Source organism: Amyelois transitella, chromosome 23 (assembly GCF_032362555.1).
Source record: "Amyelois transitella isolate CPQ chromosome 23, ilAmyTran1.1, whole genome shotgun sequence".
Taxonomy (NCBI): Eukaryota; Metazoa; Arthropoda; class Insecta; order Lepidoptera; family Pyralidae; genus Amyelois; species Amyelois transitella.
In genome coordinates, this window is record NC_083526.1 from 5,285,070 (window position 1) to 5,299,961 (window position 14,892).

At 34.9% G+C, this 14,892-nt stretch overlaps 1 protein-coding gene across 1 annotated transcript in view; it reads left to right on the forward strand.

The window, feature by feature from the left end:
- LOC106130704 (uncharacterized) overlaps window positions 1–10,085 on the forward strand; it is a 60,278-nt gene extending 50,193 nt beyond the window's left edge. Inside the window, exons 5-9 of the mRNA XM_013329605.2 lie at window positions 630–711; window positions 1,296–1,395; window positions 6,714–6,876; window positions 7,671–7,879; window positions 8,703–10,085. Of these exons, the coding sequence (XP_013185059.1) occupies window positions 630–711; window positions 1,296–1,395; window positions 6,714–6,876; window positions 7,671–7,879; window positions 8,703–8,704 (556 nt within the window). The 3' untranslated portion in view covers window positions 8,705–10,085. The remainder of the gene's footprint in view (window positions 1–629; window positions 712–1,295; window positions 1,396–6,713; window positions 6,877–7,670; window positions 7,880–8,702) is intronic.
- Window positions 10,086–14,892: the final 4,807 nt, after the last annotated feature.

The window sequence follows — 14,892 nt, forward strand, 5'->3', positions numbered from 1 at the left end:
TATATGCATAGATATAATCACGTATTCATGACTTATGGGGTAGATAAAGACAAAAATCTTAAAAAGTCTGAAAGGCCACGTATGTATGTATGTACATATGTCATGTATGTCAGCTGTATGGCTTGATTATGGAATTTCAATTCAAATAATGACAGGTTGATCTATGTATGTATACATACATACATATAATCACATCTATATCCCTTGCGGGGTAGACAGAGCCATCAGTCTTGAGTAGGTATGTATGTATATGAAATACGTGAACAACACAAATCTAGCTTTTGTTTGCAACACCAGTTACCAACTTTAGAAACTTAAAGTAAGCTTGGTGTAAAGCAAGTGAAAGTTAAGCTTTCAAAGTTCATATAAGTATTTTATCAGGCAAATGTACTTTTAACAAAAGTTTTCATCTTTAGCCAAGTCGTTTAAAAAAATATAATTTGTTTTTTTTTAATATACATACATAAATATTTAAAGGTAAAGATTCAATAAATAAAAAACTGTATGCCAATATCAAAAAACTCAAGTCGAATTCTATTTGAACCTGCACATTTCAGAATAGGTGCACTTTATGCCTTTTAACCCCAAACCACCGATAGAAATTTTTGAATAATATTTTTTTTTCACAGATACGGCGATCAGAAAGTAGCTTATTTGCCGACGAAAAATGGATACTACCAAAATCAAATGGCAGCCAGTAATAATTATAAGGTAAATCATTCTCTTTCTAGCCTTGTATGAGAATCTCAACAGGTAAATATAATATAAATATATACGGGACAAATTACACAGATTGAGTTAACCTCGATGTAAGTTCGAGACTTGTGTTACGAGATACTAACTCAACGATACTTTATTCTATAATAAATACTTATAATATATAGATAAACATCCAAGACCTAGGCCAATCAGAGAAAGTTCCTTTCTCATCATGCCCGCCCGGCCGGGATTCGAACCCGGGACCATCGGTGTCACAGACAAACTAACTAAATTTAACTATATATTTTATTATTCAGTTATTGTTTAAGATATAGGTAAGTTCTATCCAGAAAATTACTATTGCTACTTTTAACCGTCCTTTTCTCCGCCCTTGTTTTCGGTTAAAAAAAAACCGTTTAATAACATTTGAGGTCGATTCAACTGACATTTGATTTATGTGAAATCGACCTTAATTCCTTATACATAACGCTTACATTTCACTAAGCTTAGAAGTGCACCACTTTTACGCAATGATTGTCAATACATACTCTGAAGAGTATTTGAAAGGCTTTCAATTTTATTTTATCCACTTTCAGGTGTTCCATAAAATACCGGCTTCGTCCATGATACTAAGCAACTACGATCCATTCTACTCGCCACTGCTGTCGCGCCTCGATGGAATATTTGCCAGACTTGGTAAGGAAAAATGAAAAATTAGAATTTATTCAGTAATTACCAGAGATCGGAATAGGTAGATTGATTTTATGTACTTGCATCATGAATTAAGAAGTGCCGTGTGGTTCCCGGCACTATTACAAAAAAGAATAGGACCACTCCATCTCTTTCCCATGGATGTCGTTAAAGGCGACTAAGGGATAGGCTTATAAACTTAGGATTCCTCTTTTAGGCGATGGGCTAGCAACCTGTCACTATTTGAATCTCGGTTCTATCATTGAGCCAAATAGCTGAACGTGGCCATTCAGTCTTTTCAAGACTGTTGGCTCTGTCTACCCCGCAAGGGATATAGACGTGATCATATGTATGTATGTATGCATCATGAATTACCATAGAAAGCATAACATGGATAAGCGTCTTTTCGCGATAAGGGATTCCATTTCAGTTCTTACACTTACAGTAAACTACATTGTCCGCGGGTAACAAAGGACTACAATTTACGTGAACGAAGTCGGGGGAAAACAGCTACCACTAATATATTCTTTATCCCACTTGTAAAAATTCCGGAAAAAATCTTAATAATTTACAAATCCCGAAATCCCGGACGGAGGCATGTCCATATTAATATATACGTTTCAGTTCATTGACCCCAATTCAATCTACCTATTCCGATCTTTAGTTATTACAGATCTTTACATAGGTTTGTTGTTAGAGCCTACTTTTAAGCATATGAATGCCTGTGCCAGCAGACTCCGCTCTTTTATAGTGCTAGGTCATGAATGCACTGAAATTTTTTGCGATTAGTATGTTAAATTTCTAAAGTTTTGTGTGTACTTAATATTCTTTAATTGTATTAACGGAATCACATAACATAACATATAATCACGTCTATATCCCTTGCGGGGAAGACAGAGCCAACGGTCTTTAAAAGACTGAAAGGCCACGTTCAGCCGTTTGGCTTAATAAAAGAATTGAGATTCTAATAGTGACAGGTAGCCCGTCGCCTATAAGAAGAATCCCAAGTATATAAACCATGGTCGTCTTTTACGACATCCATGGGAAAGAGGTAGGTAGAGTGGTCCTATTCTTTTTTATATTGGTGCCGGGAACCACACTTGGTAAGGAATTGTGATATTATTTAAATGTTCCTAACAAGGTACTTTTATTTGCCTGCAATCTCATGATGGCAAAAAGGGGTACATTAGTTGCCAGGAGTCCCACACTCTCCTGGGTAAAGATCCCATCCGTAAACAGGAGATTTCCCTTTTGATAACACAAAAAGGTATCTTTGTTTAACGTCGTCCCAACCCACGTCTAAAAACGCATGCATTGAAAGTACGAGTACTTTGATATCATTATTTCACAGTGAAATTAATTTAATACTAGCGACCCACAACAGTTTCGCCCACGTAAATTAAGCGCCATTAACAACAGGCAACGAATTTACATTGACCGCCATCTAACATAAAAGCGACAAAATTAGCACCACCGATAAAAATTATCAAATTAAACGCCACCTACAAAAACAATACAGGGTTTTCGGAATCCCCAGGGAACTTTAGTTTATACCGGGTTGAAATGTATCTGTCTTCAGACTCTAGAATAGAATAGAATAGATTTATTTTCAAAATTGGATACAAGCTAGTATATTATTAAAACATTTATATGCTGAGCCTCAATTTTGTGTTATTTGCTAATTGATTAACGTTTTTCAAACACCATTCATCTTTCGCAGAATTAAAATTTATTACTCATTACTTACTCTGAGACTGCAACGAATTTCGTACGTAGACGCGTGTGGGCTGTGCGTAAGAACATAAATACATACAATCACGTCTTTATTCCTTGTGGGGTAGACAGAGCGAACAGTCTTGAAAAGACTGATAGGCTTATTTGAACTTTTTTGTACAAAATACAAATGTATAGCACAATTGGCGGGCTAGAAGCATTATCTGCCAGTCAACCATTGAGTCTGACAGAGAACTTTTTACTCTTTCTTTAATTATGTATGTAAGTTCAAATAAATAAATAAGAGTTACATCTTTCCATTTGCCTCTACACATTCCTTTCTTTCATCTATATTCATCAATCTTCTCATCAGAAAAACTTATATATATATTAATTCGTAGCTTTAACGATTTAAAATCAGTCTTATTCCTCCTGCCGTTAGATCTCACCTCTCCGAAGAGACACCCAATGTGCATCTTTGACCATGATCCTGGGTAAGTCAGGGTTTTATATGAAGCGACCTCCTTTTGAACGTAACTGCGTACGAACGACGATAAAAGTTCATAGTAAGGGCACGGACTGACATTGATAAATAGATTTCGTCCAAATGTGTCGATGGGCTCAAAATTGATGTTAGACACTCAGGTAATTCACTAAAAATATCGAGCCATATTGAAGTGGACCATTAGATGACTAAGTTCATATTTTTATACACTGGATTTTCAGTTAGGTACTTTTTAAAAAATGAGGCAATGGTATTATCGCGAAATATAATTATTAAAATCGTAATTAATTTTAAAATGGGTTGTTTTTAGGACTGTACGCAAGACAAATTACACAGATTTATTCTAAATGCTGTAAAAAATTCTAAGTGCCGTGTGGTTCCCGGCACCAATAAAAATAAAAAAAAACGAATAAGACCACTCCATCTCGTTCCCATGGATGTCGTAAAAGGTGACTAAGGGATAGGCTTATAAACTTGGGATTCTTCTTTTAGGTGATGAGCTAGCACCCTGTCACTATTTGAATCTCAATTCTTACGCCCGAATACTGAAACGTTACTCAAATATTTAACGGCTACTTAAATGTTTGAGTAGCTCTCAAACACAAAATTCGTATTCTCAAACGTAAATTATAAGCATGTGTTTAATTTAAATGACCCCATAATTAAGTTGCGATCAAACGCCACTCAGTGTAAAATTGGTATACTGAAACGCTACTCAAGGGTAGTTAACTGTCAAACGAATTGTCAAATTGATTTGAGCGTCTCTTAGATCTGAGAGTGGTCGAAAGGTCTCCTAAATCTGTGCTTTTATTTGTAAATTGAAACTTAAACATTTAAAAATGTTTTTATCATCGCTATCGTCTCTTTCTGATCATGAAAGACCTACAGTGAGTCGCCGAAATGTAGAAAAGCTAAATGCATTTGAAAAATACGATGATGTGGAGTTTCGTGCCCGGTTCCGTGTTTCCAAAGAGACAGAAGAACCTATATTACCAAATATTGAAGATGAGCTTTTAGCGCAACCTATAGGGCCAAGTGGCAATCAAAATTTTCTTGTAAGGACAACATTAATCAATACATATTTTTCTAATTAAACATGGTGTTTTTTTTATAAAACCTTTATTAAATAGTATAATTTTCTACCTCTTACATCACATTACATTCACTTATTATTCATTATTGGAGACATTACATTCACTTTGGCAATATTCTTTTTAAACCTCTGTTTGAGGTTCTCATAACGAGAGGAGTTGTTGCCAACTTCTGAAGCCGCTTGCAGCAACAGCATTGTACTGCTGGCAAACAGAATCCCAAGCTTCACGCTTCTTTAAAATCATGCTGGCATTCGTTTCCTTATTTTCAATGATATTCTGGTATCTAAAAGCATACAATAAAGTTAAACATCCAATGATCTTATTTGTAATTGAACGAAACGGCAGTTTGTTTACAGTTAATATTTTATTGTTTATACTCACTTTTTTACCAGTTTCCTTTTGTCTTCCATAATATAAGTAAAGAGTAAATAATAAAAACTTTTCGAAAATAATACCGCGCTCACTCAAGTGTCAGGTATCATGTCATTAGGCTAGAACGTTTCATTCTACGACAATTTGGTCGTAATTATTTACGTTTACTTTCGTGATAATATTTATAATAATACCAGAACATTTAGTAATAATGATTTTAAATCGAACCGAAATTTTATTTTATTTGTGTACCGAATAAAACTTTAATTGTTTTAACTCATTTAAGTAGCATTGTAAATATTCTTCATTCAAAAATGTTGCTTAGAACGAGACATCGTGAATGTTACCATGATGTAAATTATTTGATGGCTGCTTAGCTGAGTATGCCTTGAAATCATTTGAGTAGCCTTTGAGTATACTACTTTAATCTGAGATATGCTTAAATTTAAGAGCCCTTCAACTGAGTATAAGATTTGAGTAACGTTTCAGTATTCGGCCGTTAGTCAGTCAGTCATTCTTAATCATTTTTTTCATGACTGTTGGCTCTGCCTACCCCGCAAGGGATAAAGACATGACTATATGTGTGTAAGTATGTATGTATTTATTCTAAATCAATGATAATAAACATTAATATTGTTAAAAATACTGAAATCATACATCAATATAAATAACATCATTTTCGTTCTTGACTGGCCAGAGATCGAACCGACACCTTAGAATCAAAGGCAAGCACTTTCTCCCACTACGCCACAGGGGTTTTGGTATTAGTATGCAGCTCAATGCAATGTAGTTAATTTATACCTACCTGACAATTATCATTGCGTGCATTGACATCAGATTTTCCGAGAAAACATACAAATAAGCAAACAATCGCCTCTAACAAAGGCACTTCATAGACTAAATTTAGCCTTCATCAATCCTGTGCTATGAATAAATGTGTTCATAGAATAGAAATTTGATTGACAAAATTCTGTACTTTAAATTTTATTAGTTCTAAAAACTCTTTTTAAAGGTCAGAGACATTATTGTTATTGTAATAGTTAGCAAAATGTTGACATTAGTAAAAGAAAATATAAAAAGCGAGTGTATATTGAAATGTTTGAAGGGGTAGTTAGACAAAAATATAATATCTTGATCAAATCAGGGACGTTATCATTTAAGGTTAGGTCAAGAATACCCTGTAATTCCAGGTGGATAATGATGTAATAGTTCTTAGCAGTCGTACATACATAAATCACGCCTCTTCCCCGTAGGGGTAGGCAGGCTACATCTTTCCACTTGCCACGTTCCTTAAATATTTCTAAGCAACCGTATAAATTTTAAACTATAACTTATCCAAAGCATATTGGCCATGTCAAGAGAATGGATGAAAACAGATTGTCGAAAGGAATTTATAAAAATTGATAGTAAGTCGAGTGAGCTTAACGTAAAGTCACTACATAGTATAAAACAAAGTCGCTATTTTAGTCTGTTTGTCTGTATGCTTAAATCTTTAAAATTACGCAACGGATTTTGATGCGGTTTTTTGTTACAGGTAGAGTGATTAAAGAGGAAGGTTTTTATGTATAATAACATTTATAATTTTGCACCCGTGCGAAGCCGGGGCGGGTCGCTAGTAATGAATAAATCATTGTTTCCAGGTCTGGCTCCATCGGAGAACTCGATAGATGGCACCATGATCGGCGGGCAGAGCGTGAGCGACGTGAAGTTGGAGTCGTGTCGGGAACAGCTGATCTGCCTCATGTACGCCAGTCCGGCTAAATACGCTCCTTATAGCAACCTCGTGTCTGCGCAGTTAAGCAGGTATTTGCTTTAAATCCTACTAATATTATAAATGCGAAAGTTTGTGAGTATGTCAGGATGTCAGTATGGATGTTTGTTACTCTTTCACGCAAAAACTTCTGAACCGATTACGATGAAATTTGGTATGTAGGTAGCTGAAGACCCAGAATAACATATAGGCTTATACTTTTTAACCCGGAGTTCTCGCGGGATTGATTCCACGCGGACGAAGTCGCGGACGGCCTCTTGTTTGTAATAAATAAGCCGTGTTCCACCAGAGAACTCGATAGAGAGTGCTATGATCGACGAGTAGTGACAGCAAAGTGAAGTTAGCGTCATGTCGAGAACATCGCCTTGTAGCAACCTCGTTTTTGCGCAACTATCATTATGTAGGTTATGTTATTTTTGCATTTGCAACAAAAAGGTGTGGTGCCATCGGAAAATTGCAATTACATTACAAGTTAAAAACTTTAACATACCTACATATACATATCATCATATAGTCTATATTCCTTACGGACGGTAGACAAATCCAACAGTCTTGAAAAGACTGAAAGGCCACGTTCAGCTGTTTGGCTTTTTGATAGAATTGAGATTTAAATAATGACAGGTTGCTAGCCCATCGCCTAAACGAAGAATCCCAAGTTTATAAACCAATCCCTTAGTCGCCTTTTACAACATCCGTGGGGAAGATATGGAGTAGTCCTATTCTTTTTTCTATTGGTGCCGGGAACCACACGGCACGGCAAAAGCTCTAAGTATATGTCTTATCGTTTTTTAACAAAACTTTGATGATTTATCTTTATAATTTCCAGAGAACTGAACGAGCTACGTCGGCCAGTTTCGGACAATCCAGAAATCCTGCGTTTCTTCCGCTACATGCGCGCTGCGAGGCGCGGTCAGGAGGGGGTCGATTGTATGCGCGCTCACCCTGGCTGTTCAACCAGTACCACTCCCGAGCATACCATGATAGCTGCTTATCATGATATTAACAAACTTGTCAGCGCCAGGAAGCTTAAGAACTGTAAGGAAGTTTTATTTTTTTTATTTTCGTATGTCATTTAATTAATTTTTTTAATCGATTAGTGATTCTCGAAGCATAGCAGGCAGTGCTATGGATTAAAAAAACATGCATTTTAAAGAGTTTACTTATAATAACAATGGATGTTTATTTTTATTATTTTTTTAACATTCTGATGTATATACTTACTGAAGTTTTAAAACAAACCTTTATCTTGTGGTAGATTAAAATATTACTTTATTTAGAAACTTCAATAAAAGCGTGAAATCACATAATAAATTTACTCTATTAAACTGGATTCTAGAAAAAGAAAGTTTTTACAGTAAGGAATATGTATAAACGTAAGTTGATATCATTTTAAACTTACAAAGGATTCTTAGAAAAACTCATTTATAAAGGATGCCATCTTACTTAAAACAATTTTTTTACGGAAATTTTGCGCAAGAAAAAGCATCAAATACTTGAGTAGATTATTTGAAAATATCGATTAAATTAAAGATAATTCTTCTCATAAATTCTCTCGCTTAGAACATATACGTATAGAGACAGTAGTATAGAGACCACTCCATCTCTTTCCCATGGATTTCGTAAAAGGCGGCTAAGGGATAAGGCTTATAAACTTGGGATTCTTCTTTTAGGCGATGGGCTAGCAACCTGTCACTATTTGAATCAATTCTATAATTAAGCCTAACAGCTGAACGTGGCCTGTCAGTCTTTCAAGACTGCTGACTCTGTCTACCCCGCATGAGATATAGACGTGATAACATGAATGAATATATCCATGTATGTATAAAAACACATATTAACATTTTAATTTTGTTCACAGGATTGGGAGTCACTTCAAGGCAATGTAATGCAAAAAATTGAACTGTTTCGGACAGTGACAGTGGTGAATTGTGTTTTGACATTTCATGACATTCAGTGCTATAAAATGTGCTATCAAAAGACTTTTTATTATTGTAATAGAAAGTTCAGACACGAATACTGATTATATATTGTAGGAAGTATAGTTGCAAAGTTTGTTATTCCTACAAAAGATAGAAGGAGAAAAGAGGAGAGAAATAATCAGTTTAAAATTACTATATTAAAATATAAATATTTGACAATTAAAAATATTTTGAAATTTTACTAACTTAACAAAACCGTTGCTATGGTGTATATGAAGAAGGTTGCCTACATAATGTATATATTATACTAGCTGTCCCGGCAAACGTTGTTTTGCCATATAAATAATTCTTAAGCTATATCTAGTTAAAAAAAAAAGTTATGGGTTGACAACCCTTATCACTAAGGGGTATGAAAAATAGATGTTGGCCGATTATCAGACCTACTCAATATGCTCACAATTTTTTTTTAAGAATCGGTCAAGCCGTTTCTGAGGATTACGGGAACATACATTGTGACACGAGAATTTTATACATATTATAATCACACTATTTGAGTGTTTTTCATTGTAACCATTGGAATAAAATAAGAAAGTGCATAAATTCAGACATTTATTTTGTTTTTGTTTACGTAAGTGACATACAGACATTTATTTAGTTTTTATTGACATAAGTCAGTTTATAAATTTATTTGTCATCGACATAAATTCTTCGTAAATGACGATATTTACAAATAAAAAAGAATATATTAAATCAATAATTTTGTTCAGTGTTCATGTCTGGAATTATCTTCATAAGACTAATAAAAAATCTTATATAAGGAAAGATTTAGAAAATATATTTATATTTTTTCTTATCAGAAAGTAGTCATTTCTTAGTGTAGTGTATCGTCCTTATTCATTTTATAAATGTAAATACATTTTATGAATATTAAAAAATAATATTTAAAAAACCGAATAAGAAAAAGAATCCTTGATAGTTACCCACTTAGGTTTTAAATCCCCCACTATTTCTTTACTAATAAGTAATCTGTCATCCCCTCTACAAAGCATTTATTTAATTTATTAAACTGAATGAATGTAATTTATTGTATGCGTGTGTATAATTGTTAAATTAAATTCTTAATATAATTTATGTTATTAATGCTTAATTTATTTTTCTAATTTTAAATTTACCGAATTAAGTTATTTATTCAAAAATGCTATTTATTTATTACAGTAAAGATTACTCTTGCAGTTTAAGGTTTACGGGCAAAGTCTTCTTTCTCTGGGTTTTATTGTTAAAATAACTGCAAGTTTAATCAGTAAATTATATTTTTAACATTTTTTTTGTAGTCATAGTGTAGAAAATTTGTAGAATGTAATAAAAAAATTAAGTGAATTACCAACGGCTTTTATTTTATTTTGAAGTTTATATTCCTTTTCTATACATTATTTGTTGCTGAGCTGAGTCACTCCAGAATTTTGAATTTACGTACATAAATACACATATTCACGTCTATATCCGTTGCGGGGTAGACAGAGCCAACAGTTTTGAAAAGACTAATGTAAATAAAGTACCTAGGCCACGTTTAGTTGTTTGGCTTAATGATAGAATTGAGATGCACAAAGGACATGTTGCTAGCCCGTCACCTAAAAAAAATCCCCAGGTTATAAGCCTATCCCTTTGTCGCATTTTACGATATCCATTTTCTATTAATGCCGAAATTACTCGGTACTACTTACATATTATACTTACCACCGATCCCTACATACTTACTCTTACTTATTCAACATTCATCAATAAATTCTATCCAGCAAACATTAACTTTACTAAAAAAATAATGTATTCTGTATCCATTTAAAAAAATATTTGTTTTATGTATACTGAATAAATACATTTTTCCCTTTCATAAAAAATAATGTAGAATTTTTTTTATTACAAAAATATATTCGACCGAATTCAATGCATGTTTATTTTTTTTAAAGCAAACCGTTATATTTTAAATTATTTCCATTCGTTCAAAATAAATCATTAATTTGAAATATACACCACTCACATGTAAAATTTTAATCATACAATATTATCTGTTTTCAGAATTGTAAGAGAGGAAGAAGACAAACTAAAACCAAAATAAAACTATTTTTGGAATTTTTGTCTGTCTGGTACGTTTTGATAAAGAAACTATTCAACGGATTTGCACGCGTGTGCGCACAAGTGGATTACATACAATTAGGAGCGTAGTAAAAACTTTGTTTTGTAAAAATCGGTTAAGGGAAAAATAAGTTATTGTGAATTGATTTTTTTTATCGCACTAATTCAAAACTTTTAAAGAGTGTCACTTTAGGAGTGTTTCTTAGTACTTCTAATAGGCTGCAGCTACTATTTTAGAAACAAAGATGTGATAGTATGACATGTATGTTATTATTTTCAGTTTGTATAACATGGCAATGTATTGCTTTATAAATTTATGATAATTATAGTTATTTGGGATTCTCCTTGCAGACGATGGGCTGTCACAATTTGAATCTCAATTCCATCATTAAGCCAATACTGCTGAACATGGCCTTTCCGTCTTTTCAAGAATGTTGGCTCTGTCTATCCCGCAAGGGATATAGGTTTGTAAGTGTATTGAATTTCGTAGGTGGTGCTAATTTCGTCGCTTTTTGTAGATGACGCTTATTTCGTCGCTTTTTGTAGATGACGCTTATTTCGTCGCTTTTTGTAGATGACGCTTAATTCACGCAGGCGAAGCTTCGGGTAAGAGCTAGTAGTCTTATAATTCCGAATTCTATGTCCATGACCGAAGAGCGTCAAGATGACACAAAACAACACTCAAGAAAAGAGCATCCGGTTTCAGATTATCCCTACCTTTAGAGAAAGTTCAAGATACACGAATGTGAACTTTATTTTTTAACGAACAAGGTCTGATTTAAATTTAGATTTAACATGCTAAACTAGCTAGTTTATGTAAGAAAACTCTGTTAGATATGAAATCTTATTTCATAAAAAATAAGGTTCTATTTTCTTAAACTACCTTTGTTTCTGGTTATCACAGACCGTTGATATTAAAACGAGTTCTGTGTATAACAAAATAGGGTGATTTTTTGTGATGCAAACGTTAAAATGAGTCACTGCCTACGAGGATTATGTAAAAATTTTCGGTGTCTGTCGGTCAGTGTTGCGAATTACGATTGTTTTTGTCGAAGCATGTGGGCCACGTGGGGTTATTGAACTTTATATTTTAGTTTTTAAAACAAGTTTCCTTTTATGTACGTAGCTTAGATCATTTACAAATGATCTAAGATAGACACTGATTTTAATTGCGACAAATTATGATGTAGTGTTTGTTGTAAATCACTTTAGCTCGCAGCTCAATCCGCGCTAAACTTATTTTAAATTCTGCTGTAACCGTGAGGTATTTAAAAAAAATATTGTATTTATAGGATAAATTACAACATTGAAACAAAATTTAATCAAAAGCCGTTAATCCGAGAAATATTACCAGACAGCTTGACAGGGCTTGCGTATTGATAACATTGTTATGAAACTAACTAACTATTCACCTTCTCGATTTTAAACCCTGCTAAATCTTCTTTCTCTGTTTAGTTAGGGGTACAGTGGTGACCACGATTCTGGAATAGCTAAAGTCAGATTCTTACACGAAGCGACACGTCTAACCCTCGCAACCTCTAAAATATATAAATAAATATAAATATATACGAGACAAATTACACAGATTGAGTTAGCCTCGAAGTAAGTTCGAGACTTGTGCTACGAGATACTAACTCAACGATACTTTATCTATATCTATCTATACATATAATAAATCTGTAGAAGGGTCAATTCTGTACATTGAGAATATTGAAAAAATAAATAGCAGGGAGTGTTACTGGATCGATACCAAACGCAAATATGTGATTAAAAATATATTTGTCTGTCTGTCTGTACTTATGTTCAGGCATCACGTAAAAACTAACAGTTTGATTTCGATGAAACTTGGTATAATTATGCCTTATTATCCTGGGCATAAAATGGGATACTTTTTATCCTGGAAAAATACGTACATAAAAAAAATCTTAATTTTTCAGTTTAAATGATCTTCTCTTACTAAAATATCGAAACATCTAGGCGAAGCCTAGCCGTATATGGGTCCAATAGATATTTATAAGATGTCAATCTCAGAGTTACTCAAAATGGAGAAATTAATCAATCCACGCGAAGACCGACATCCGCGCGGACGGAGTCGTGGGCGGAAGCTAGTTTTATAATAAATACTTAGATAGATAAACATCCAAGACCCAGACCAATCAGAGAAAGTTCGTTTCTCATCATGCCCTGACCGGGATTCGAACCCGGGACCTCCGGTGTCACAGACAAGCGTATTACCGCTGCGCCACAGAGGCCGTCAAAGGAAACTTTACCCATATTGTACTGTAATTACACATACATTTGCGTGAATGTGGAGGTTTGATCCATACTCTTACAGTGGAAGATAACATTGCGAAGAAACTCGACAATTTCCTGCGAATAATTTTAAAAGTACATACATACATACATACATATGGTCACGTCTATATCCCTTGCGGGGTAGACAGAGCCAACAGTCTTGAAAAGACTGAATGGCCACGTTCAGCTATTTGGCTTAATGATAGAACCGAGATTCAAATAGTGACAGGTTGCTAGCCCATCGCCTAAAAGAGAATTCCTAAGTTTATAAGCCTATCCCTTAGTCGCCTTTTACGACATCCATGGGAAAGAGATGGAGTGGTCCTATTCTTTTTTGTAATAGTGCCGGGAACCACACGGCACAATTTTAAAAGTATTTTCAGATATCCTATAGGAACATGTACATACATCACTTATGAGTTGTTTTTCTCGTCTGTTCCAAATGAAAACAAATACTAGGAATAGTATTGGGAAAAAAATGTAATAACTGGGGTAATGTACAAATTTGTGATTCTGGAGAACATTGGTCGCGTTCCTGAGAAGATTAGAAGCACAGATGTAATAATAATATAGAAAGGACAATCCTCCTGGTAAATAGAAGTTTACTCACCATGTTTTTTTTTGTCGCCGTAAGAGCAAAGTAAGAAATGTAAATACATACATACCATCACGATTCCCATTGGGATAGGCAGAAACAAATAAATAAATGTAAATAACTCAGAAAATTATTGGCACCGTGGGATTCTAAAGTCGAAAGAAGGAAGTCTTGGCACAGTTAGAATTTGGAGTTAGTTAGACTTTAACCATTTTACAATTTAAATCACTAGGACACATTCATTTGGTTATTGAACCACTTAACTCCACTGACAAGTGTAAGCTCTTTTATTAAAGAAGTAAAAGTTGCCAATCTAAGGTCTGCCGCGCCGATGGATGCATGGCTAGGGGCGAGCCTAGTCTCGAGCGTGCCACTTCCGCCATGGGGTTGGGCGACCCCCAGGTAATGGCTAGCCTTACCCTGGCATGCGGGGCTCTGCTGGGGCGGACAAAATTGTTCCCTTGCGTCTCGTGGGAATCGCATGGATGCAAATTTTTTGAAAGAGCACCTAAATGGCGGCGATAGTGTCCGCACCCCATCACGTCTCGTTCCCGGCGGGAGCGGTATGCGGTCTGCTGAAAGCCGCTTTGCGACGATGAATGTAAGAGGAGGAATGAAGGATAAAATTGAGGAAGTATGTCAGATGATGGGTGAAAGACGGTTGGATGTGTTGTGCGTGAATGAAACGAAGCGGAAAGGATGCGACGCGACGCAGCACGGCCCTTACACGGCGTATTGGTCTGGAATTTCCAGTACCAGCCGAGGCTGTCAAGGGGTCGGTCTAATCCTTTCTGCACGAATGGCTGAGTGTGTGAATGAGTATGAGTGTGTCAGCCCTCGTCTTCTATGGATTAGGCTGAAAGTTGTAATCACTCGGATCTTCGTTTTAGGTGTTTATGCACCGTGGGATGTGGGTTCGAGGGGTACAACATCAGCAAAAAGCGAAAACGAGGAGTTCTGGAATAGTGTTAGAGAAGTATTGAAAGTTACCAAGCCAAATGAGAAGATTATTATGTTAGGTGATTTTAATGGATGGGTGGGTGTAAAGCGTGATGGATATGAAAAGGTGCTTGGTGCGTTTGGTGACGAAAAGGTGAATGATAATGGAA